The sequence below is a fragment of the Staurois parvus genome, unplaced genomic scaffold (genome assembly GCF_062004578.1).
Source record: "Staurois parvus isolate SC_StPar_1 unplaced genomic scaffold, SC_StPar_1.0 ptg000216l, whole genome shotgun sequence".
NCBI classification, from domain to species: domain Eukaryota; kingdom Metazoa; phylum Chordata; class Amphibia; order Anura; family Ranidae; genus Staurois; species Staurois parvus.
This window is the reverse complement of record NW_028318012.1, coordinates 4,258,907-4,284,880: the sequence shown is the minus strand read 5'-3', so window position 1 is coordinate 4,284,880 and position 25,974 is coordinate 4,258,907. Positions and strand designations below refer to the sequence as shown.

Sequence of the window (25,974 nt, the reverse complement as noted above, 5' to 3'; positions counted from 1 at the left end):
ATACAGTTGTGTTCAAAATAATAGCAGTCAGACATCACTAACCTGATCAATCACTGTTTTTGGTAGAAATGATATCTCTACATGGCAAATAATTTACTAGCAGGTGTAGTAGAGTAATAGAAATCCAACAGACCCAACAGTTATGACATGCATGCTGCTGATTCTGTGTAATCGAATCGCTAATTGAAAGGGGCATGTTCAAAATAATAGCAGTGTGGAGTTCTATTAGTGAGGTCATTCATTCTTTGAAAAACAGGTGGCAGCTATTGCCCTTATTTAAGGAAGGAAGGCAGCAAATGTTGTACATGCTGGTTACAGTGCATTTCTCTCTGAAATTCTGAGGAAAATGGGTCATTCCAGACATTGTTCAGAAGAACAGCGTACCTTGATTAAAAAGTTGATTTGGAGAGGGGAAAACATATAAAGAAGTGCAGGAAATGATAGGCTGCTCAGCTAAAATGATCGCAAATGCTTTAAAATGGCAACCAAAACCTGAAAGATGTGGAAGAAAGCGAAAAACTACTATTCAAATGGATAGAAGAATAGCCAAAATGACAAGGACTCAGCCAACAATTAGCTCCAGGAAGATCAAAGAAGGTCTAAAGTTCCCTGTAAGTACTGTTACAATTAGACGCCTATGTGAAGCCAAGCTATCTGCAAGAAGCCCCGCAAAGTCCCACTGTTGAAAAAAAGACGTGCTGAAGAGGTTACAATTTGCCAAAGAGCACATTGGCCTAAAGAAAAATGGCGCAACATTTTGTGGACTGATGAAAGTAAGATTGTTCTTTTTGGGTCTAGTGGCCGGAGACAGTTTGTCAGACGACCCCCAAACACTGAATTCAAGCCACAGTACACTGTGAAGACAGTGAAGCATGGTGGTGCAAGCATCATGATATGGGGATGTTTCTCATACTACGGTGTTGGGCCTATTTATCGCATACCAGAGATCATGGATCAGTTTGAATACATCAGAATACTTGAAGAGGTCATGCTGCTTTATGCTGAGGAGGAAATGCCCTTGAAATGGGTGTTCCAACAAGACAACGACCCCAAACACACCAGTAAACGTGCAACATCTTGGTTCCAGACCAACAAGATTGACGTTATGGAGTGGCCAGCCCAATCCCCGGATCTTAATCCAATAGAAAACTTGTGGGGTGACATCAAAAATGCAGTTTCTGAGGCAAAACCAAGAAATAGAGAAGAACTGTGGAATGTAGTCCAATCATCCTGGGCTGGAATACCTGTTCACAGGTGCCAGAAGTTGGTTGACTCCATGCAACACAGATGTACAGCAGTTCTCAGAAACAGTGCTTATACAACTAAATATTGATTCAAAGGAAAGCAAAACCTTCAAACATTTTTCAGTTTATATAGTGAATGTTTGAGTTTGTATAGAAAGAATACAAACACTGCTTTTTTTTTTTTTTGAATAGTCTAATATTCACTTTTCTTCAATTTTTTTTAGAGGAAACACAAATTTGATCTATTTTTCTTCATGTTTTGATTTGGAATAGAATGTGTAGTGTTCCCAATGCATTTGTGTGTATGGAAATAAAAGCTATTAGAAGGATTTTGAGCTTTATTCACTTTTTTCAACACACTGCTATTATTTTGAACACAACTGTACAAGGAATAAGAAATGTTGGGATTACATATGCTTTAAAAAGTTTAACTGTTTTTGCATTTTGTATACTTTTTGATATTCATTGGCAGTGTAATGGCTGTTTCTTGATCTGAGGTGTAATACGGTGTCCCTGTAAGTCAACAACCCTACTTCTTTGGCAGTATGGTGCTGAATGGATTCTGTTGGTGCTTCTGTTTTTAGGTAGTTGTTGCGGTCAGTGCCCTGCTCTCTAAATTTGTCCTCAAACTGAAAGTAAAAAAAAATACAACACTGAGTTGTCGGAGCAAGAATAGAGGGGAGACCTCCAATGGAGGGGGGGGGGCATAGTTCTGCTGACACCTGTCTAAGGATGGACTTCCTTCACTTTAGAGAGATTTCCCTATATTTCATGCTGCATATCAAAGACCGGAATTGTAGGAAAATATCCCGAATGGGACATAGATGGGGAAAAAACTGATGGATAATAACCATTCTGTACAATATCTAAAACTAAAAAATAGTTTTGGCTTTAGAGATGCATTATTAACATGAATGAACATGGACAAACGTATATGTGAAATATATAAACCGAAGTTGGCTTCACTATAAAATGCCTATGCCAAATCAATCAGATCCAGAAACCTAAACAACTAAAATAGTTTTGTTTTTTTCCAATCTAAATTTCACCCCCCATCATCCCCAACCCTTTTTTTGGGGGGGCATCAAGACTGCTCAAAACATTACGATGCCAGTAGAAAGGCAGAAGAAAAGTAAAGATCCAGTTGCATAAATGTTACTTGTTTCAGTAATATTCAAATATTTAGCTTACTGGTGTTTAATGGTTTGTATATTGTGCTCAGATTTTAATTTTTTTTTTTCACAGGGCAGCTTTTCAGAAAACCTGTCTTTCCTTCTAGAAGCTTTAAAAACAGGTAATCTAGTATCTCTTTGACAGGGAGACTGCTTGTGTGAGTTTGAGCTATTCTAATGCACAGAGCATCTTCCTCTTATTAGAGTAATATCTGATGTCTGATCAAAGAAAAAGGTTCAACCCCCCCCCCCCCAATCTCAGCAGTGAATAAGTGATGTAGCTGACTTGATGGGGCAGAGCACTGTACACTTGTATACAGTATTGGGCAGTACAGTGTAACTTTAAAATGATTAATTATATTGTGGAAAAAGGTCCACTTCAAAGAGAGTCTTGAGTTCAGTCAGAGAAAGCTCAGTCACACTTGCAGGATCAATGCATGTAAGTAAGATTTTGTTTAACCAATTCCTTGGTCCCTGTGCTAACACGTCTAGGCCAACAGGATTTCCTTATATTGCATGCTTGTTTATAATATTCTTTAAATTGACCAATTAAACTCTTAAAGTGATGGTAAAGTGTGTTTTTTTTTTTTTTTTCTTTTTTTTTTTTTTAATAAATACACTTGCCTGTTCTGTGCAATGGTTTTGCACAGAGCAGCTCTGATCCTCCTCTTCTGGGGTCCCCCACTGGTAGTCTGGCTCTGAGTGCCCCCATAGCAAGCCGCTTGCCATGGGGTCACTTGTGCGGACTCGCTTCCGAGCCGCGCTCTGTCGACACACACACAGTGCGACTTTGCCCTGCCCCCGCTCTATTCTCACAGGCTGTGATTGCCAGCAAGCTATACAAAAATATGGCAACCATCCCAATTTATAACTAGCCTTACGGTAAGTAGTAAGGTACACATGGAAGTGCCATGCACATCACAAACCAACAAAAGTTCCCCAGCACACTTACCAGCTAGCCTGCAAACAAGCCAGATTGACCCTGTTTAACAATTCATGTTAAAGTAGAGGGTTTCACTGCACACATTTGAAAATATATGAGGACTGCAGTATACAGAGGAGCCTTGATGTGGACATTGCGGCTTCCACATATATTTGCAAATGTTTGCAGTGAAACACTCTGTTCTAGTGTGATTTGTTTTAATTTGGTTTGTTTTGAGGGGGGGGGGGGGCGGCACAGAAGGTCCCAAGTCGGTAGAATTGTTTTTTTTTCTCAGAAATTGCAATGGGATTGGGGCAGCTAAACATTCAGTTTAAAGAGGAACTAAATTCCTATTCCTTTGCGGCCATGGACTGCAATTTTTGCCTATATTTAGGTCTGCAGTTGCTATTGTGCAGCACATGTGACCAGCAATGGCACCAGTTATTTTAGAACTTCAAAGTTCATTTCAGAGCTGACTTAAGCACACTGGTAGCTGTGACAGTTATTGCCAGGGGCATGCCTAGAATGTACCTACCCTGAGCATGTCCTAGTAGGTAGAATGTAAATGAAAACGCTGCAGAAAACATCACTGGTGTGTTACTACTATAACATGCTGCGACCCTTGCGCTCTGTGTGCAAAGAGTGGTCCCTCTGCAGACATCCAACATGCTCCCTGCTGAGTCAGATCTAGACTTCTCCAAATCAACAAAGAACACAAACTTTGCCGTTTGCTATAACTTTGCAGGGGGTGTGTCATATCTCTGCAGAGAGACCTCTGCTTCCACACATAAATCAAAGGCCCTTCTTTATTGCATGCTGACAGGGGACAAGCTTTTCTACACTGTGCACTTTGTTCTTATGCAGCTTGCATGTATTTGGCTGATTTAAACTGAAAGTTCAATTGGGCTTTAGTGATTTGCTTTTTTCTTTCTTGCCTTTGAGCTGGCATACCTTTGAACTGGAACTCCAACTTTGCTGGCTCGTGGCCAGTTATATTCATTGCAAGGATTTTAGCAGACATTTAGGGCCTTTTCACACTTGTCCTTTTTCTGCATGAAAATAGACAGATAGGAAAAGCAGAGAGCCAATCCTACAAGCAGAAAATGAGTTCTGAGTTTAATCAAATAGAGTATAGAATGACCCAAGTGTTGCCATGGAGAGTGACATTTAAATTTTTGCAGCTTTAGAAAATTATTGCTGACTGCAGATTGAAATGGAAATTTTTTTTTTTTTTTTTTAATAGAACATTACATTGAAAGAAGGCTTGTTTAGCATTTTTTTTATAGTTATATAGAATTTTATTTTGTGTAAGAGATCTTTTCTTTAAGTTATTGCAAGGTAACTGGTGGGAAACGTTCTAACAATAGGATCCTGTATTCAGGTGACCGCACCAGTAGCTGTCCTGTCCTCTTTATCCTGGATGAGTTTGATCTGTTTGCTCACCATAAGAACCAGACGTTGCTGTATAATCTTTTTGATATCGCACAATCAGCCCAGACTCCAATCACAGTCATCGGACTCACTTGTCGGTTGGTGAGTATGTTTTCGGTTCTTGAATGCCTCTGCTTTCACTAAACCTTTGAACCTCCATGTTGTATTAACTGTGCTACAATAATATCTTATCCAAAGTGAAAAACACTTGTCAAACTATTTTTTTTTCCTGCCAGCCATTGCAGCAGCAAGCCTTTCATGTCACTGTGGCCTTCTGACATGCAGTACTGTCTTTTGCAAGTCAGAGGCTTTTATTTATGGAGACAGAACAAGGGATTTGACCCATAACTATCAATCAGAAATCCAATTATTATTGATATGGATTATTATACAGCACTGTATAAGGAAAGGGAGAAAACCTTTACACCCTTAGTTGTGTACACTCGTTGGTTATTTAGCAGACTATTATACAACTATATTACATTGCAATTTGCATCAGTATGTTAGTTCATGGATATCTTAAAGGAGATTTAAGGGCTTTTACCAACCTACATACTCGCCTCCTTGCTGCAGCAGCTGCATGAAACTGAAGCTGTCTCGCGCTGACTCTAAATTCGAGAACTACGCAATCACGACCACTGATCGTTCAGCTTCCGGTCTGTTTCAAGCAGAGAGCAGGGAGTCGGTCACTAGCCCTAGCCCATTAACTGACTCTGGGTCACAGGAAAACAAAAATGTACTTTTGTGACCCACAAGAGAAGTAGGAGAGATTATAATGTTGCTTGAGTTACCAAAAAAGGGGTTGAGATCTTTTACATATTGGGGAACTTTAAAAGGGAAGTATTGCCAAAGCTTTTTAGGCTATGTTTCTCTTGTGGGTCACAGGAGTACATTTACTTTTGTTCTCCCGCGACCCATAGTGCTATATCTGTATTATCATAAATGCTAGAATCTGTTGAGCAGAGCAGCCTACCCTATTGGGTAAGGAATGCTGCAGCATGGCTGGTCCTTTTGCTGTTTGTTATATTTGCCAGGCAGGGTGCAGGGTTTGGTAGAAGGAGGAGGGAAACAAATCTCCGAAATTTAGGTAACAATTTTTGACAAACATGTCATACTTACCTGCTCTGTGTAGTAGAATTGCACAGAGCGGACCTGAACCGTCCTCTTCTGTGGTCCCCCGATGGAACTCTGCTCTTCCACATCTGACTGTCCACATAACACACCAATGCTGCTCTCAGCCAAACCTGTGAGAGAGGGGAGAAAAGCTGCTGGATTGAGGATTAAGTGTTTAACCTCCTTGGCGGTATTCCCGAGTGTAGCTCGGGGTAAAGTTTCAGTACCAAAAGCGGTAACCCCGAACTACACTCGGGCTTACCATGCGGTGTTGCACAGGGATTCCCTACAGCGCTTACTTTGTCCTTTGCTCCTGTGATGTGTCCCCTGCAGCGTCCCCGGCCATCTCCTCTGGCCGATGCCGGCATCTGGCTTCCGTGTTCGGTCCCTGTGACGTCGGGACGTATGGCGGCAAATTTGAAAATTTAAAAAAAATGAAATTTTTTTTAAAACAATTATTTCATAGCAAAACATTCCTGTATCAAAGCATTTCACATATATTTTGTCCCTACTGCTTTGTCCTGCGCCCTGCCTGCATTTTGACTGTTCTTTCTGCCTGGAAACTTAAAAAAGTCCACGGTGTCCAAAAAGCGTCCCTTTAGGTCAAAAGTGGTTTTAGACCAGCTAGAGAACAGCGATAGTAAATCAGAACCACTTGCAGAATTGAGTGATAATGATTCGTGGGGAAATTCGTCATCAGACACTGAAAACGATTTTGCAACTTTGCTCAGTGATTTGCGAAGTTGGCGCTCTATTTCAAATTTCAGTGTTTTTGGTTTGATTATATTATTGAATTAAATTTATTATTACTATATTATTATTTTTTATGAGTATTTATTAAGTAAGTAATTACTAAGAATTGCAGGCCTACAATACATAACACCAAATTTCCATGCAAAAAAATGGTACCGCTTTTGGTACAATATTCCTGACATAATCATACCGCCAGGGAAGTTTAAAGCAGAACTTCACCCTTATTGTGAAGTTCCCTCCTCTCACCTTTCCACCCCTCCTACCCACGTGAAGTGAAATTTTTTTTGTTTACTTTTTTTTTCTTAACCACTTGCCCACCGCCCACAGTACTTGTACTGTGTATAGGTGGCAGCTACAGGTAGAGCGACATACTGGTACGTCGCTCTGGCTGTGCTACCACAGGGGAGGCAACGCATGCCCGCTCAGACGGACACAGCGTAATGTGGATCCCGGTAATCAGGACTGGGGATCATGTGATCGCTATGCAATCACTTGACTACGTTGTTAACAAAGCGGTTATGAATCAGTTTGATTCTTAACAGCTTTGCTTCTTTTCCTGATGAACTGCCATTAGTCCATAGCACTCACGTGGTACATAGGCCAATCCCAGCACCCTGTACTATGGGATTAGCTGTAGCCAATCACAGATCACTAGTGTTTTGAACTGTCATGAACTTAACCCATTCATGACGGTTCAAAGCAAGCATTGCATGAGCAATAATCTTCATTGCTCCAGCAATGCAAAGTGTAAAAAAAAAAAAAAAAATCCCTGATCACCCTCCAAGTAGTATAATGTTACTATGGTAATGATGATAGTATTATTTATTTATTTTAATTGTTTAAAAAAAAAAATGAAAAATGTTTAAAAAAAAAAAAAACTTTAAAAACTTTTTAATAAAAAAAAAAAAAAATTCTCAATATTTTATTTAACTACTTACCAATCACTGCCTACAATCTGCGGGCAAGCAATGGCTTTGGGCAAAGCGGCATACCCTTACGTTGCTTTCTTCTTCCGAGTGTGTCCCGTCAGGCCAGGGAGAGATGAGAGAACATCACGCTGTGAGTAAAAGCACTACATTTTACACACACATGTTAGATTGGCACATTTAACCCTTTGATCACCCCAGCCATTTTGGTCTCTGATCAGCTTTATGGTCAGCCGGCAGCACCGCCAGCTGCATTCTCGGGTTCCTGGTGGGACAGGAGAACCCAAGAAAACCGTGGAAGGCGGCAGGAGGGAGGCCCCACCACCACCACATTCCACGTTTTTTGGGGTTCTCCTGTTCCACCAGGGAACCCGAGAATGCAGCCGGCAAATCTGCCGGCTGACCATAAAGGTGATCAGAGACTGAAATGGCTCCAATCATCTCTACGATCTAAGAAACTGTAAGCAACAAGCATTTCATAATTAGTTTTACCGGATGTAAACAGCGACATTTTTACATTTGGTAAAGCATCTGATCACACTGATCTTGGTGTGATCTGATGCTTTAACATCAGAGAAGAGATCTAGAGTCTAATAAACCCCATATTTCTCAGAAATCCTACCTGTCACTCCCTATTGCTATCACAGGGGATATTTACATTCCCTGTGATTAACAATAAAAGTGCTAAAAAAAAAAAATTAAAGGGACAGTGTAAAAATAAGCAAAATAAATCATAAAAAAAAATCAGCCAAATCCCCACTTCCCCGTGCTCGCATGCAAAGGCAAATGCAAGTGTCTGTTTCTTGTCGGTATGTAAATAGTTTGCAGCACGCATGTGAGGGATCGCCGTAAATGTCAGATCGAGGTCAGTAATTATAGAGGAGGTGCTGTTGAAAGTTGTTTTACCTTAATGCACAGAATGCATTAAGGTGAAAACCTTTTTTGTCTTTAGAAGCACTTTAACTTGCTTATGCTTCAAGCCTCATTAAATCGATAGGAAGGTATATTATATTTTTTCACTTTGCCTATTTTAAGCTTTTTTTCCCCTCATTTCTTAAGTTGCTTCCTGGTATGTTCTAAGCTAACTTGATGTCCTATATCCGAGGAGTCTTCGTGGTCATTTTTTCCCTTCCATCTGGAGAAGGGGCTTTCCCAGCTAAGCACCCCTGCATGCCTGAGCTAAGGGCAGATGGATCTCAGAACGTTAATGCTACATGAATCATCTACCCTTACTCAAGATAGTCCCAGCTAGAAATGCTTAGGGGATTTGTTTATATTTGAGCACTACAAGCTAAAAATGCTTTTATGTTTGTAATATTCAAAGCAGTTAAGTGCTGCTTTAAAGGAGTTTTCAGGCATGGAAATCTTGCCGACATACTGGTGGTGCTTCAGGACGAAAGTCTCCCTGTCTATCATTGAGAAGCAGCTTCAATATTATTTTGGCCAGCTGGCATCTGCACATTGGTACTATTCCACTTATTGGAGGTGGAAAATCCCATTGGCATTGATTTTGATGTTCTAGATCTCTTCTTTGTTGTATTATCTACCTGACTTTCCTGGTTTCCCTCATGTTCATCGGTTTAGCAACCTTCTCTGTTACAGGATGTCATGGAGCTTCTGGAAAAAAGGGTCAAATCTCGCTTCTCCCACAGACAAATCCATCTGTTGAACTCATTCAGCTTCTCTGAATACCGGGATATGTTTAAGGAGCTTCTTTCTCTACCTTCTGGATTTCCAGATATGACCTTTGCTGAGCAATGGAGTGCAAATATTCAGGTAATAGAGTTAACACAGGTGGGCACAGTCATTACCATAGATTATGGTATTCATATTGTATTTCAGAACTCCACTCATTGGTAATCTCCTCCTTTTGTTCCCTACAGGATCTCACAGCAGTGAGTACACCCCTCATAGCACTGTTATACAAGCTGGACACTGACTACCTCACATTGTAGCAATGTGTCATTTCTTCAGTGTTGTCACATGAAAAGATAGCATAAAATATTTACAAACATGTGAGGTGTGTACTCACTTCTGGAGATACTGTATATTACCATATTGTACTCTATGGCTATTTGCAGTATTTAGAGAATGGCAGCATATTTCACAGCTTTTACTGAGTATATTTTAAAGTCCAAATAAAACTTTCATTTTAAATAGGCTAAATGTATTATTCCAAGTACAGGAAACTGAAAAGCCTGTGTCCAGGCAGCATGCTGCTGACTAGGACCCTTGCTGTCTCTGGGGAACAAGTGATATCCTTGTAGAGTTCTGATATTCCTGCTGAATCTGAGCCACAGTTCTCTAATCAGTAGGCAGCACAAGTTTTTATAGATCTGACTCAGTAGGGGGTGAGTCGAACCTCTGTAATGAGGCCACTGCTTCCACACTGAGAGCAGGGTTCCACTCTGCAGCCGCTGGCAGGGGAAATGCTTTTCTACTCTGAATGTGGCTGCTTAAAAAGAAAGCCAACTTTTGTTTTGATGCACCTGATGTGTTTAGCTGATCTAAAGGTTCAGTTGAGTTTTAACCTTCTTTTGCTTCAGAAGAGCTTATCTATCCACACGAGCGCACATTATATCTAGCACCATGGACACAGCAGCATATACTATATCCAGAGCTGTGATACAAGGACTGTTTTAATGTGCCCCCTTCCAGCCATTGTTCATCAACTGTCTTAATGAGCTTCTTTAATGTATATTAATCCTTTACTGTGGCTCTTAGAATATATGTAAATTAAGCATTTACTGGGCAGTTTTCAATACATTTATATACTCTGCTTGGCTGTACAGTGCGGTGAAAATGTATTTGCCTCCCTTCCTGATATACAGTCAGGTCCATAAATATTGGGACATCGACACAATTCTAACATTTTTAGCTCTATACACCACCACAATGGATTTGAAATGAAACAAACAAGATGTGCTTCAACTGCAGACAGTCAGCTTTAATTTGAGGGTATTTACATCCAAATCAGGTGAACTGTGTAGGAATTACAACAGTTTGCATATGTGCCTCCCACTTGTTAAGGGACCAAAAGTAATGGGACAGAATAATAATCATAAATCAAACTTTCACTTTTTAATACTTGGTTGCAAATCCTTTGTAGTCAATTACAGCCTGAAGTCTGGAACGCATAGACATCACCAGACGCTGGGTTTCATCCCTGGTGATGCTCTGCCAGGCCTCTACTGCAACTGTCTTCAGTTCCTGCTTGTTCTTGGGGCATTTTCCCTTCAGTTTTGTCTTCAGCAAGTGAAATGCATGCTCAATCGGATTCAGGTCAGGTGATTGACTTGGTCATTGCATAACATTCCACTTCTTTCCCTTAAACTCTTTGGCAGCTTTTGCAGTATGCTTTGGGTCATTGTCCATCTGCACTGTGAAGCGGCGTCCAATGAGTTGTGAAGCATTTGGCTGAATATGAGCAGATAATATTGCCCGAAACACTTCAGAATTCATCCGGCTGCTTTTGTCAGCAGTCACATAATCAATAAATACAAGAGAACCAGTTCCATTGGCAGCCATATATGCCCACGCCATGACACTACCACCACCATGCTTCACTGATGAGGTGGTATGCTTAGGATCATGAGCAGTTCCTTTCCTTCTCCATACTCTTCTCTTCCCATCACTGTGGTACAAGTTGATCTTGGTCTCATCTGTCCATAGGATGTTGTTCCAGAACTGTGAAGGTTTTTTTAGATGTCGTTTGGCAAACTCAAATCTGGCCTTCCTGTTTTTGAGGCTCACCAATGGTTTACATCTTGTGGTGAACCCTCTGTATTCACTCTGGTGAAGTCTTCTCTTGATTGTTGACTTTGACACACATACACCTACCTCCTGGAGAGTGTTCTTGATCTGGCCAACTGTTGTGAGGGGTGTTTTCTTCACCAGGGAAAGAATTCTTCGGTCATCCACCACAGTTGTTTTCCGTGGTCTTCCGGGTCTTTTGGTGTTGCTGAGCTCACTGGTGCGTTCCTTCTTTTTAAGAATGTTCCAAACAGTTGTTTTAGCCACGCCTAATGTTTTTGCTATCTCTCTGATGGGTTTGTTTTGTTTTTCAGCCTAATGATGGCTTGCTTCACTGATAGTGACAGCTCTTTGGATCTCATCTTGAGAGTTGACAGCAACAGATTCCAATTGCAAATAGCACACTTGAAATGAACTCTGGACCTTTTATCTGCTCATTGTAATTGGGCTAATGAGGGAATAACACACACCTGGCCATGGAACAGCTGAGAAGCCAATTGTCCCATTACTTTTGGTCCCTTAACAAGTGGGAGGCACATATGCAAACTGTTGTAATTCCTACACTGTTCACCTGATTTGGATGTAAATACCCTCAAATGAAAGCTGACAGTCTGCAGTTAAAGCACATCTAGTTTGTTTCATTTCAAATCCATTGTGGTGGTGTATAGAGCCAAAAATGTTAGAATTGTGTCAATGTCCCAATATTTATGGACCTGACTGTAGATAGATATAGAGATAGAGATACACACAGGTCCATATATATTTAGACACAGGCACAATTTTCATACTTTTGGCTCTGTATGCCACCAGAATAAATTAAAACAAAAACAATCCAAATTAATTTGAAGTGCAGACTTTCAGTTTTAATTCAAGATGTTGAACATAAATATCATGTACAAATTTTAGGAACTGCAACCATTTTTATACACAGACCCTCCATTTTCAGGAGCTCAGATATAATTCGACAAATGAATATAACCTAAAATGTTAATATTTTGTTGAGAGTCCTTTACTGGCAATGACTGCCTGAACAAAAAAATAAAATATAAATGAGTGCTCTGTACAACAAACCTATCTAAAACAAGAACTAAGCACAAAATACCAAAAACAGACCATAAATGTGCATTTACAAAATGTGCAAATAAAATGCATCTAAAGTGCTTAATAGTCCATGTGCATGATCTAAATTATCAAAAAGTCCCAAATCCAATGTGAAAGTGCTGTGTGCTGAAAAAAATCCAATCCAACAAAGTGCTATGGTGTCCGTAAGTGCTCGCCACAACAGACAGATCAGCCTTTTACCAGACACATTGATCTCCAATCAAGAGATCAAATGAGCAGACGGTGTTCAGATTCCACACTGACACCCATGCTAGCAATATCCAAGGAGATGGATGGACGGCTGTGGGCTCACCCAAACAAATTTCTTACATCGAACCACTCTCCATACAATGTAAAGAGGGATTAAAACAGAAAAGACTTCATAGTGCAACCCGATAAAACTCAAAATTTTATTCAGTAAAATATTGCACTTACATAGATAAGGTGCATAAAGGTAGTATACAAATTCAAAATTCCCGCGGTGTCATACCACCGGTCGGAACATGGTGATGTCACAGAAGACTCCAGAGTCCTATATGACATCACCATGTTCCAGCCGGTGGTACGGCACCGTGGAAATTTTTAATGCATCATTTGCAATTTGTATTTAATTGGGTTATCTTTGTGTAAATATTAAAAGTTGTTTTATGATCTGAATCTTTTAATTGTGACATATGCAAAAAAAAAAATCAGGAAAGGGCCAGATACTTCTTTTTCACAGCACTGTATGTGCTGGACTGTTAAATATATATTCTGCACCACTTGACCGTACAGCCCTATCCAGAAGTTTTGAGAATTACACAAATATTAATTTTCACAAAGTCTGCTGCTTCATTGTTTTCAGATCTTTTTGTCAGATGTTACTACAGTATAATTACAATCATTTCATAATTGTCAAAGGCTTTTATTGACAACTACATTAAGTTTATACAAAAAGTCATTATTTGCAGTGTTGACCCTTCTTTTCAAGACCCCTGCAATTCGCCCTGGCATGTTCTCAATCAACTTCTGGGGCACATCCTTACTGATGGCAGCCCATTCTTGCATAATCAATGCTTGGAGTTTGTCAGAATTTGTGGGTATTTTTGTTATTTTTTTGTTCACCCTCCTCTTGAAGATTGGCCAGTTCTTAATGGGAGTAAGGTCTGGGGAGTTTGCTGACCTTGGACCCAAAATTTCAATGTTTTGTTTTCCAAGCCACTTAGGGGTTTATTTACTAAAGCTGGAGAGTGCAAAATCAGACTCACTTCTGCATAGAAACCAATCAGCTTCCAGGTTTCATTGCCAAAGCTTCATTGAACAAGCTGAGGTTAGAAGCTGATTGGTTTCTGTGCAGAAGGGAGTCTGCTTTTGGACTCTCCAGCTTTAGTAAATAAACCCCTTAGTGTCACTTTTGCCTTATGGCAAGGTCCTCCATCATGCTGGAAAAGGCATTGTTTGTCACCAAACTGTTCTTGGTTGGTCAGGACAAGTTGCTTTTGGAGGATGTTTTTGTACCATTCTTTATTCATGGCTGTGTTCTTAGGCAAAATTTGAGATGAGACGCAAACCCACACATGAATGGTCTCAGGATGCCTTACTGTTGGCATGACACGGGACTGATGGTAGCGTTCACCTTTTCTTCTCCAGACAAGGTTTTTTCTGGTTTCTCCAAACAATTGGAAAGGGGATTCATCAGAAAAAATGACTTTACCCCAGTCCTCAGCAGTCCAATCCCTGTACCTTTTGCAGAATATCAGTCTGTCCCTGATGATGTTTTTCCTGGAGAGATGTGACTTCTTTGCTGCCCTTCTTGACACCAGGACATCCTCCAAATGTCTTCGCCTCACTTTGCATGTAGATGCACTCACACCCGCCTGTTGCCGTTCTTGAACAAGCTCTGTACTGGTGGTGCCCAGATCACACCGATGAATCAACTTTGAGACAGTCCTGGTTCTTGCTGGACTTTCTCAGATGCCCTGAAGCCTTCTTCACAACAATTAAACCTCTCTTTGAAGTTCTTGATGATCCGATAAATGGTGCAATCTTAGTAGCAGCAATATCCTTGCCTGCGAATCCTTTTTTGTGCAAAGCAATGATGACTGCACATTTCCTTGCAGGCAAATTAATATTTGTGTCATTCTCAAAACATTTGGCCAGGGCTGTATAAATTGGGCTATACATTTTATACTTCACAGAGCATGACTAAATGCATTGGGCTGCATGATATATACTTTGCACTACCCAGATGTGTGCACTGCGCTGTACATTTTTATATTTTTCCTGCTTGGCTGTATGCATTGGACTACATATGTTATCCTCCATGCTACTCAACTGTGTTTGCAGTACTGTATATTATATACTTTTGAGGACATGCCTAAGGTGCCTCCACTATATCCCTACCTCACTCCATGAGTCCTCAGCTTTTTGCTGTTATCTGTAGGCATTGGACATCATCTCCTTCCCAGATAAATCTACTTGACTTGTTTTATTATTTTTCTTTTGTTATTTGCTTAAAGTGTTACTAAACCCACAACAGTAAAATCAGTCTGTATATGTAGTAAAGCATGCTTGTTATACTCACTGTGGAACCTAAGGGGTTAAACCCCTGCATTGTGTAAATAGGCCGTTTGTTCCTGATTGCTCTGTTCCTCCTCTTGTTTAAGCGACCACCTCTTATTTCCTGATAAGACAGACTGAACGGTAGGCATTTTACGCATGCTCAGTTTGGTATGTATTGCTAAAGAAGTTTTTTTTTTTTTTTTTTTCATTCTAAATTCATGTGATCAGCACAGGGCCAATCATCACAGATGTCAGGGGTTTTGCATCCTCCTAGAGCAGAAAGAAAACTCCTACAAGCTTTAGCTAGTGCTTGGCTGAACACTGATAGAAGCCACAAGACTGCTCTAACTTCTGATGAAAAAAAGTATTTAGCAGTTTATATTTACTAAAATAATTGCACATCTCTGTACTGTGGGAGACCAGATAGAGTGAATGCAGGGTCCTGGGTTTAGTAACACTTTAAGAATTTGTCAGACAACATCACTGTGTTCTAATGTCTACACAGAAGCAGTCTATCTGCCTGTATTATTGCTTTGGACACTGGATCTTGCAGGGGTTCTCACCTTGACACTTTGTAAAACTTGTTGTTAGCCGCAGGGTGCTATACATGTCAGGGTCATGTTCCATTGCTGTGGAATCCAATCCTTGAAAACCCCCTTGAGGGTATACCCACCGATGGTGGAAGCCTGGACTATATATAAAGTACAGTATTGTGAGCAGGTAAGACAGGGACACCCTGTATCTCTGACCATTTACTGTGTAAATGTGGCTATGTTTGGGATGTATTTACTTCACAGTGAGCTTTTCAGACTTTAATGCCACTTCTGCCTAGAGTCTTTATAAAGTATTCAGGTGCTTCCTCCCACCCTTTCTTCACAAGGATTCATTGCAGGACAGTCTACACCTGGGTTACAGGTTACTTCTACCGGACTCGCCTATCCTATCTCCCGAGTTCTACTCTGTGACAGGGTGGATTTGATTTAAATCCCTAGTCAGTAAGGCTTGATTTAAATCCTAGTTTTCTACATAAAGACTAATTCTTGCTGGTATAACTTTAATATGCAAGTAGATGAAGATTTTTAGAATAACAACTCTTCATATTAGTTTTTTTATCCCCAGTTTAATAGGTTAATCATTCATATTTGGACAACTTTTCTGTTGTACTTAGGAAGGAGAAAAATAATCATTACCTTAATAATAACAATGTAAATAGATTTATTCAACTGAAACAATAACATTCCAGCATATGTGATTTGCTTAAACATCCATGTTTGTTAACTAATTTGGCTAAACAAAATATATATATTTTAAGAAACTTAGACTGTCAGCCCCTCCTCCTCACACTTAGTTTCACTTTCTTCTAGTGCAGATCTATTCCACTCCAAACAATCAGAAAAATATTGTTTCTATTCTATTCACTGAACCTCTTGAAACTTAGCACTGAAGGGGTTGATTCTGTATTCATAGGTTTGTAGAAGTTAGGATGAAGGTCTTTTTCTTAACTCTGTTCATGTTATAACATTTTTGCTGTGAAGAAGAGGCATGTGATCTCCGCTGAGTCAAATTCAGTTTTGAGAACTGCAAAAGTAAACCGAGCATCTGTGATAATATCTTGTAGGCAGAGAAACTGCCCAATAATCTTACAAAAACCTCTGGAAGAGCATGAAATTGTGAATGGATTCATGGAATTTATTTACCAAAACAATTAAACATATACAGCCTTATTCTACAGAATTAAAAATCTAATCTTTATTTCATGATGGAATAACCTTTGGATGGTAATATATTTTCCTCAAAAAGCATTTTATTAAAAAAAATCCGATTTAAATAAAAAAAATCTGATTTTTTTTTTTTTTTTTTTTTTTTTATTTTTTATTTTTTTTAAAAATCATTGATTTTTATCCACCCTGCTCTGTGAGTACCCCACAGGGAAATACCCTCACTTGTAGTTTTGATGGAGACCAGGTGAAAGGGAGCCAACTCTGAACAGCAAGCAAACATGTTGCACAGGCTGTTGCTCTGCCAAGAGCCTGTGCAACATTCTGCCTCAATGTGATGATGTATCCCTTGCACTGGGCTAGGAATTGGTCTTAATACTGGTATCAAAATTTGATTCTTTGGACAGATTACATCCTCTGTATCCAGAGCTCAAAAACAGCCCACCTCTTCTCCCATTGTCATTTCTTGAGCGGATTTGAACCCTGATAAACTGGTCCTAGAGCAGGGGTGTCAAACTGGCGGCCCTCCAGCTGTTGCCAAACTACAAGTCCCATGAGGCTTTGCAAGGCTGACAGTTACAAGCGTGACTCCCAAAGGCAGAGGCATAATGGGGCTTGTCGTTTAGCAACAGCTGGAGGGCCGCCAGTTTGACACCCCTGTCCTAGAGGACGCTGAATCAGAAAGGAATGAAGAGGATGTTAAAGGTAATGTTGGTGGAAGCTGCAGTAGATAAATGTCCCCTGGACTGTCACTATATTGAAGAGGGAGCTTCAAGGCAACATGCATGCGAATGTTGCAAAGCTCATTGTCTGATAAAGCCCTGGCATTGTTCAGATTGACTCCCTCAGTCTCCCCAGGCCACTTTGTGCACAAGAGACTTACAATGATCTAAGACAATGGGGGTCACACCTGAAAGGATTTTTACTCTTATGCCGGCCATAAATGGGTCGAAAATCGGCCGATTCTTCGGCCGAAAGAATAATCAGCCGATTTTCGCACTTTTTGTGTGTTTAATATTGTCGGCCGTTTTCGCGATTTGTCCTCTCTTGGATTATCAGTCATGTTGGAAAACGACTGATTTTCGTGGCACTGATGGTGAAATTGTTCGTTTTTACGAGAGGAATATGCGCATGAGCCGTGACCTGGAAGGAAAAGTTTCGCCTGTACGAAAATTATTTTCCGAGACAAAATTCAAAGCTGTTTAATGTCAACAAAACATTATTAGATGGCTTCCTGTGTGTGAATAAATGTACAGCTTCCTGTGTGTGATGTACAGCACATGCATTTGCAATTTTTCTTTTTGAGATGTTGCCAGGCATTTTCTTACAAGATGTACAGATTTTTCGTGTGTACAAAACGATTGTGATATTCGTTCCGTCAGGCTCTCTGTATAGTGGGGGAGGGTCTGAAAGGTAAAAAAAATGACATAATTTCCTTTTATATGTCATGATTTTTATGACTTGGTCGGCCGATTTTCGTAATCATTGGTGGATATGTCGGTTTAACAAACAAACGATGTTTCGTTTATCAGACAAAAAAATGGCCGATAAACGTCCCATCTATGGCTGCATTAGCTGAACTCTTCCCACTGGGGAAAGTGATCACAAACAAGTGGGCTATTCCTGCTGTTGACCCTGCCATCTCTGTCCTAAACAAATATCTCACTGTTCCATCTTTTAAAGAGTTTTCTGGAAATACAAGACACTCTTGAAAGCGCTCTTCAACCTGGCAGGCCCAGCCCTTCCAGCTCTTGTTGCTATTTCTGTATGTCAGACCACAGCTAACTGGACTAGAACAATGAACAACCAGCATGACCCTGCTTTTCAGGATTGTGTGGTGGGTCATAGAGCAATTACAACAGCTTCTCTCTGTTCTTCTTTTGTGTAGATGCCCTGAATCACACCATGAGAGAGATATCCAAAATGGCTCTAACCTCTGTTCATATGCACAGAATCCTCTAGCTAAAGGCTTGGACAGCAAAAGCTGCCAGTAAGAGCTACCTCACACATATGCCTTTTCAAATAAGATGCCTATTTGGTGAAGCACTTGACCAATTCATAAAAGAGGACACAGGTGGGATAGTTTTGCTTCCTCAGAGTTGCCAAAGGTGCCAAGCCCTATTCCCCCCCCCCCCCCCCAAATTAACTTCTAGCTTTCTTAATGTAGCGCTCCGTCACGCTCTTCCCAGGCTTCAACTTCAAAATGTAAGTTCAGCCCTTCTCTTAGGCACAATGCTTGGCCAAAAAAGGCAACCATACCCTCCCCAAACCCCTCTGCACAATGAAGAAGCAGTTGCAGTTTGCATCTCTTTTGGGTCACGGATGTCCCAGACCTGTGGGTTCAATTAGTGGTTTCAAAAGGATACGAGAATTAGTTCAAAACTCTACTGTTTCATTCTGTTCTTCCCTCATTTCATCCAAACACACACAGTCCGATTTTCTGAATGCCCTTAACCACCTCTTATCCCAGGAAGCCATTGTACCAGTACCACCAAGAGACAAGTTTGAGGAATTCTACTCAAACCTGTTCACAGTACCAAAGTCCAATGGAGTTATCCCATTCTTTTACATTCCAAAGTTTCAAATGGAATCTGCAGGGTCACTAATTGCCTCTCTGAGATGAGGAAAACACATGGCAACCATAGATCTACAAGATTTCAATCATGTTCCCTATGCCCTCCTCATCAGCAGTTTTTAGGTTGCAGTAGCAGGCAAACACTACCAGTTTGTTGCATTTGCCTTTGGCCTGTCCTCTGCTTCCAGGGTGTTCACAAAGATCTTGGCACCCTTGCTTTCCACTCTCAGAACTCAGGGCATCCAGGTGATTGGCTATCTTCTTCTGAAGCATAATCTCCCTTAAAGTGCTCGGTGAATGTCCAAAAGACAATTCAGCTTTGTCAGACCTTTTGAGTGGTTAAAAAAAAAATCTGCAGCCTTCCATGTGCCTAGACTATCTATCTAGGTCTGGACCTGGATGCGTCACAGGCAAAGGTCTTTTCTACCAGGAAAAGTGCTCATGCTCAATAAGTGAGATAACACAGTGAGATTTGCCATCAGAGTCCTGGATCTAATGGTTACCTCTGGCTTTCTCACTGGATCTGTTCTCCCCCTTCTCTCTCCCCCTCTTCCTTGTTCTACTGGGTTACCACTTCAATTCTTAACAGTGGGCAAATCCTTCCTTCCCCACAGTTGGAAGGTTCCTAAGACAAACACAAATGTGTGAGGTTGGAGAGGGGTATTCCAATCCTTTACAGTTCAGAGAATATGTACATATCAAGAAGCAAAACTCCCCATCAACATCTTGGAAATAATAGCTATCAGTGTGTCCCTCCAGCACTAGACCCCCCCCCCCTTCTAGAGACACCCAATTTAAGAACCGTCAGCCAATGCCACCACAGTAGTCTATATGTACCATCAAAGAGGCACAAAGAGCCTTACTTCCTCGAACGAAGCAAAGCAAATCCTCTTGTGGACAGAAACTTGCTGGCCTGAGATTTCCTGCTGTCCACATCCCAGGAGTGGATGACAGGCAGGCAGATTATCTTAGCTGCCACCTTTGGACCAAAGGGAATGGTCTCTTCATCCAGATATTTTCAATACGATACGTGAAAAATGAGGGCCTCTGGATGTAGTCATCAATCCACCAAATACAACAAACTACCTCTTTATCCAAAACCAGGAATCCTCCAGCTCTGGTCCCGGATGCCCTAGTTATCACCTAGACTCAGTTCAGGCTAATCTATGCCTCCTGTCCTCTGTACGCTCTGCCTTGCCTGCTCCACAAAATAGAGCAAGAGAGGAAGATGATTCTTCTGGCACTGAATTGGCATGGAAGAACCTGGAAAATACATACTGACTTCTTGAAGAAAACCACTGGCCTCTTCCCAACAGGCCAGATCTACTATCTCAAGGCCCCCTGTTCCACCCTGCTTCACAGTTTCTTTAATGGCATGGCTGTTGTCTCCAACTTGCAAGCCAATATCAATGCACTATTTAATTGGACATCTAAGTGGAAAATGAGGGTAAATATTGATAAATGTAAAGTTACACACTGAGGAGCTAAGAACATGTGGGTGTTCTGATAGATCAGGGGTAGGCAGCCTTTTAAGACGTGATCTGCCTGAACAACATGGAAGAGATCAAAGATAATCAGGGGGTAAATTGTCTTTTTTTTTTTTTTTTTTTTCTTTTTCTTTTTTTAAAGAAATTAACTAGCAAGGCCTAACTAAATAGTAAGGCAAACCTAGATAAATATAATAAAACAAATGTCCCTGTAAAAATATAAATTTGACTTACCCCCAAAGTGGACCGTGTCAGTCAGCAGGGCAGTGAACAGTGTGTGGACAGTGCCAGGAGGGCAGTTGATGGTGTCAGTAGTTTTTATATTTATTTTTATAGTTTAATTTTAGAAGCCCTGTTAGAGGGCTTTGGTGAAAAGGGGAGCACAAGGGGTGGGGGGGGGGCAAAAAATAGGCAGCAGAAAAGAGAGGAACCAGGACAGGAGGGGCAGCGAGGAAGGGGGGGCATTTACTGCAACCAATGTATGCTGGTGGGAGGTAAAGGAGGAGAAGCTGGCTGTCAGCTTCTGCAGTAGGAAAATACAGGGGATCGTCAGAAGACAGGCATTTTAAAAATCTGAATTTCCAGCAAGTGGCTGGGGATTCGGGTTTTACGCCCCATCCCCCCACCACCCCCACCCTGGTGCCCTAAGGCAGCTGCCTAAGCAGCCCCGTGCTGGCACCAGGCCTACCCATATCAGTGTCCTCTCTACCCCCATATCCGTGTCCTCTACTGCCCTTCACATCACCCCCACCCCCACAGTAAACAAAAAAAAAAACTCCCCCTGAGACTTTTTGTTCTTCATTGTTTGCATCATACCATTATAATGTATCATCTGTTTGAGCAGTACATTGCATGATTTACATAGCATGTGTGCATTAAAAAGAACGACATTGAAGACTGTAAACAAACAGCCAGAGCTACAATGGAATGGTTTAGATCAATGCATATTCATGTGTTGGAAGGCCCCAGTCAAAGTCCAGACCTAAATCCAATTGAGAATCTGTGGCAAGACTTGAAAATTGCTGTTCACAGCCATTCTGCATCCAATCTGGCAGAGCTTGAGCTATTTCAAAAAGAAGAATGGGCAAAAATTTAAATCTCTAGATGTGCAAAGCTGGTAGAGACATACTCAAGAAGACTTACAGCTGTAATTGCAGAGAAAGGTGGTTCTACAAAGTATTGACTCAGGGGGGCTTAATACAAACACACACCACAGTTTTCAGATATTTCTTTGTAAAACATTTTGAAAACCATTTATCATTTTCCTTCCACTTCACAATTATGTGCAACTTTGTGTTGGTCTATCAAATAAAATCCCAATAAAATTAATTTTATGTTTTTGGTTGTAACATGACAAAATGTGGAAAATGTGGAAAATTTCAAGGGATTTGAATACTTTTTCAAGGCACAGTAAAAGAGGTGCATGTCTTCCCACAGGGAGATCTGGATTGCAGACCTTCATACTGTGACTATGTCTGTACTATGTCTGTACATACGACGTCAAAATTCTTGCCTGATTTTTCCTATATAAATAGCTCCACATTCACATGTGAGCATGTATACTACCCCCTTCGTCTGGCAGTTTGCAAAATATTGTAATTGAAGGTGTTCTCCATTTGGCAGCACAATATTGTTTTTGCCTAACATGTATGGGCGGTAGGAACATCTACTGCAGGCAAAGGTCCCAAGATAGTGGCAGGGGTCACCTTGATTGTCCCCTCTAAATCCACTCTTTACAAATCTGTCCCTCAAAGAGGTGGCTCTTCTAAATGTTATAGCTGGTGTTTTGTTAATAGTTGAATGATCTTGTGGTAAGAAAGACCAGTGTTTTTTAAGAATTTTTGTAATGTTTAATTGGTGATTAGTATAGTGTAAAACAATTTGCGTGGGTCCTTCTTTATTGGATTTTGCTTTTTGATCCCTAGTAGTTGATCCCTAGAAGATTTGATGGCCCTATTATAAGCTTTTTGAAGACATGTCTTGCTGTAGCCTCTTTGTAATAGTCTATTTCTCAGACTATTTGCCTCTACTTTAAAGGTAAATTCCTGGGAGCAATTGCGCCGCAGTCTAAGGTATTGGCTATATGGAATCGAATTAATATGAGGCTGAGGATGAAAACTGTTTGCCTGGAGGATTGTATTGCCAGATGTACTTTTGCGATACAGAATACTTATAAGGCATCCATCAGACTCCTTAGATATAGTAGTATCCAAAAAGGTTACTATTTTGGATTTGTGGGACAATTTTAGGTTCAAATAATTTTTGTTTAGAGTCTTGAACTACTGAAGTAGCAAATCCTCTGGCTCCTCCCACACAAGAAAAATGTCAATGTACCTCTGCTAGGTAGAAATATGGCAGGTGTACATTGAGAGGCTCTCACGAGAGGAGAGACCGCTCCCACTCCCCCAGGTACAGATTGGAGTAGGATGGGGTACAACATGTCCCCATCACTACGCCCTGTACCTGGAGAAAGTGGGAGCCGTCAAATAAGAAAAAGTTGTGGTTGAGGATAAATTCTAGACCTGAAAGAATGAAATAGTTGAAAAGCCAATCCTGAGTACCTCTTTGAGTAAGTATCTTTTTAATGGTAGCCAACTCTGAACTATACAATACTTCAACATCGATAGTTATTAAAAAATCATCAGCAGAAACCATTAGATTTCCTATTAGTTGTAAAAAAATGGATTGTGCCTTTCACAAAGGATTGCAAAGCATTAAGATGAGGTTGGAGGTAGGCATAACTGGACTAAGATATTCTGTTAAGCTACCTTTGCCTGTTACAATGGGTCTACCAGTGATATTGGCAGATTTCTTATGTAGCTTAAGCAGACTATAAAAGTTGGGAGTTCTTGGATGAGGCGTTCTGATGCATTACCAAAGCTCTTAAGGAATAGCACCAGCCTCCAATGACATGTCAACTAATTTGTAAAACTTGAGATTTAATTTTTCCACTCCAGGATATGGTATGGGTTGATGCCATTGTCTATTCTTTAGAATATTTTAGCACATGGTTTTGTACTGAGTGTTGTCCATAATAACTACGTTCCCTCCTTTATCGGAAGGTTTTATTGTGATACATTTATTGTTTTGAAGGGAGAGTAGTGCTTGTTTCTCAATGTTGGACAGATCAGTATGTAAAGGAGTTGTTATAGGTAGTTTCTCAATATCCTGATTTACACGTTTCAGGAAAAGAGAGACGTTAGGATTGGTGCTTGGTGGAAGAAAATTACTGAAATGATTTTTTACTTTAAGGGGGACCTTGATGTCTGTTTTCAATGTCATTAAGAATGTAATTACAAGAGAGTGAACCAGTTGATATTATTTTAAAAGGTTTTTTATTAGGGAAGACAGATTAAATCATTAATTTTATTCTTCCCAACACTTCTCCCTCCCTGCCATGTTTTTTTGTTTGTACTATCAATATATATTTTCGTTTGTTTAGTTAGTTTGATTCTATGAATATTTTGATCCTTTATTGTTTAGCATTTTGTTAGTGTAACAATAATTGGTATGTTATAGGGTCAAAAATTTGTATGAATATTGTATAATATGTTTTGATTTGCTCCTTTTCTTTTTTGTTTTTGTCCTCTGGTCTTTGCAGACTATCTTGCTGGTTTCCTTTCTCCTTTTTGGTTAGGCCATATGTCCCCTCCAGTGCAGACATGGGGGAACTTCTGGTAATTTTCGGTTGATTTCCCCTTTTTGGCCTTCCCGCACAATCTTGGGCAGTCCAGTGTGTGAGGTGAGGTGGACGTCCACATTGGTTGTGTCCTCTATGGCTGTGGTCCATTACCCATGCTCACGGTACCTGTATGTCACGTGCGGCATGATGGTGTCATCACACCTGTCGCCGGCCATGCCGAGAGGAACGGAACTGCCACATACATGCGCAATGTCGTCATGTGATGTCACGGTACCATTCACGAGGACACTGAAGAAATTACACTTTGCTACAATGTAAAGTAGTGAGTGTACAGCTTGTATAACAGTGTAAATTTGCTGTCCCCTCAAAATAACTCAACACACAGCCATTAATGTCTAAACCGCTGGCAACAAAAATGAGTACACCCCTAAGTGAAATTGTCCAAATTGGGCCCAATTAGCCATTTTCCCTCCCCTCCCCGGTGTCATGTTACTCATTAGTGTTACAAGGTCTCAGGTGTGAATGGGGAGCAGGTGTGTTAAATTTGGTGTTTTTGCTCTCGCTCTTTCATACTGGTCACTGGTCATGGCAAAGAACTCTCTGAGGATCTGAAAAAAAGAATTGTTGCTCTACATAAAGATGGCCAAGACCATACAGCGGTTTAACAAGACGGGTTCCACTCAGAACAGGCCTCGCCATGGTCTACCAAAGAAGTTGAGTGCACGTGCTCAGCGTCATATCCAGAGGTTGTCTTTGATAAATAGACGTATGATTGCTGCAGAGGTTGAAGGGGTGGGGGTTCAGCCTGTCAGTGCTCAGACCATACGCCGCACACTGCATCAAATTGGTCTGCATGACTGTCGTCCCAGAAGGAAGCCTCTTCTAAAGATGATGCACAAGAAAGCCCGCAAACAGTTTGCTGCAGACAAGCAGACTAAAGACATGGGGTTACTGGAACCATGTCCTGTGGTCTGATGAGACCAAGATAGACTGATTTGGTTCAGATGGTGTCAAGTGTGTGGCGGCAACCAGGTGAAGAGTACAATGACAAGTTCGTCTTCCTCCAGTCAAACATGGTGGAGGGAGTGTCATGGTCTGGGGCTGCATGAGTGCCACCGGCACTGGGGAGCTACAGTTCATTGAGGGAACCATGAATGCCAACATGTACTGTGATATACTGAAGCAGAGCATGATCGCCTCCCTTTGGAGACTGGACCGCAGGGCAGTATTCCAACATACTGACCCCAAACACACCTCCAAGACGACCACTGCCTTGCTAAAGAAGCTGAGGGTAAAGGTGATGGACTGGCCAAGCATGTCTCCAGACCTAAACCCTATTGAGCATCTGTGGGGCATCCTGAAAGGGAAGGTGGAGGAGCACAAGGTCTCTAACATACACAAGCTCCGTGATGTCATCATGGAGTGGAAGAGGACTCCAGTGGCAACCTGTGAAGCCCTGGTAAACCTCATGCCCAAGAGGGTTAAGGCAGTTCTGGAGCATAATGGTGGCCACACAAAATATTGACACATTGTGAAAATGGCTAATTGGGCCCAATTTGGACATTTTCACTTAGGGGTGTACTCACTTTTGTTGC

The 25,974-nt window shown here is 40.9% G+C and overlaps 1 protein-coding gene across 3 annotated transcripts in view; it reads left to right on the top strand.

The window, feature by feature from the left end:
- ORC4 (origin recognition complex subunit 4) overlaps positions 1-25,974 on the top strand; it is a 71,336-nt gene that overhangs the window by 27,146 nt on the left and 18,216 nt on the right. For all 3 annotated transcript variants that reach the window (XM_089679040.1, XM_089679039.1, XM_089679041.1), the window contains exons 7-9: positions 2,490-2,538; positions 4,720-4,871; positions 9,164-9,337. In XM_089679040.1, coding sequence (XP_089535166.1) covers positions 2,490-2,538; positions 4,720-4,871; positions 9,164-9,337 — 375 coding nt within the window. The remainder of the gene's footprint in view (positions 1-2,489; positions 2,539-4,719; positions 4,872-9,163; positions 9,338-25,974) is intronic.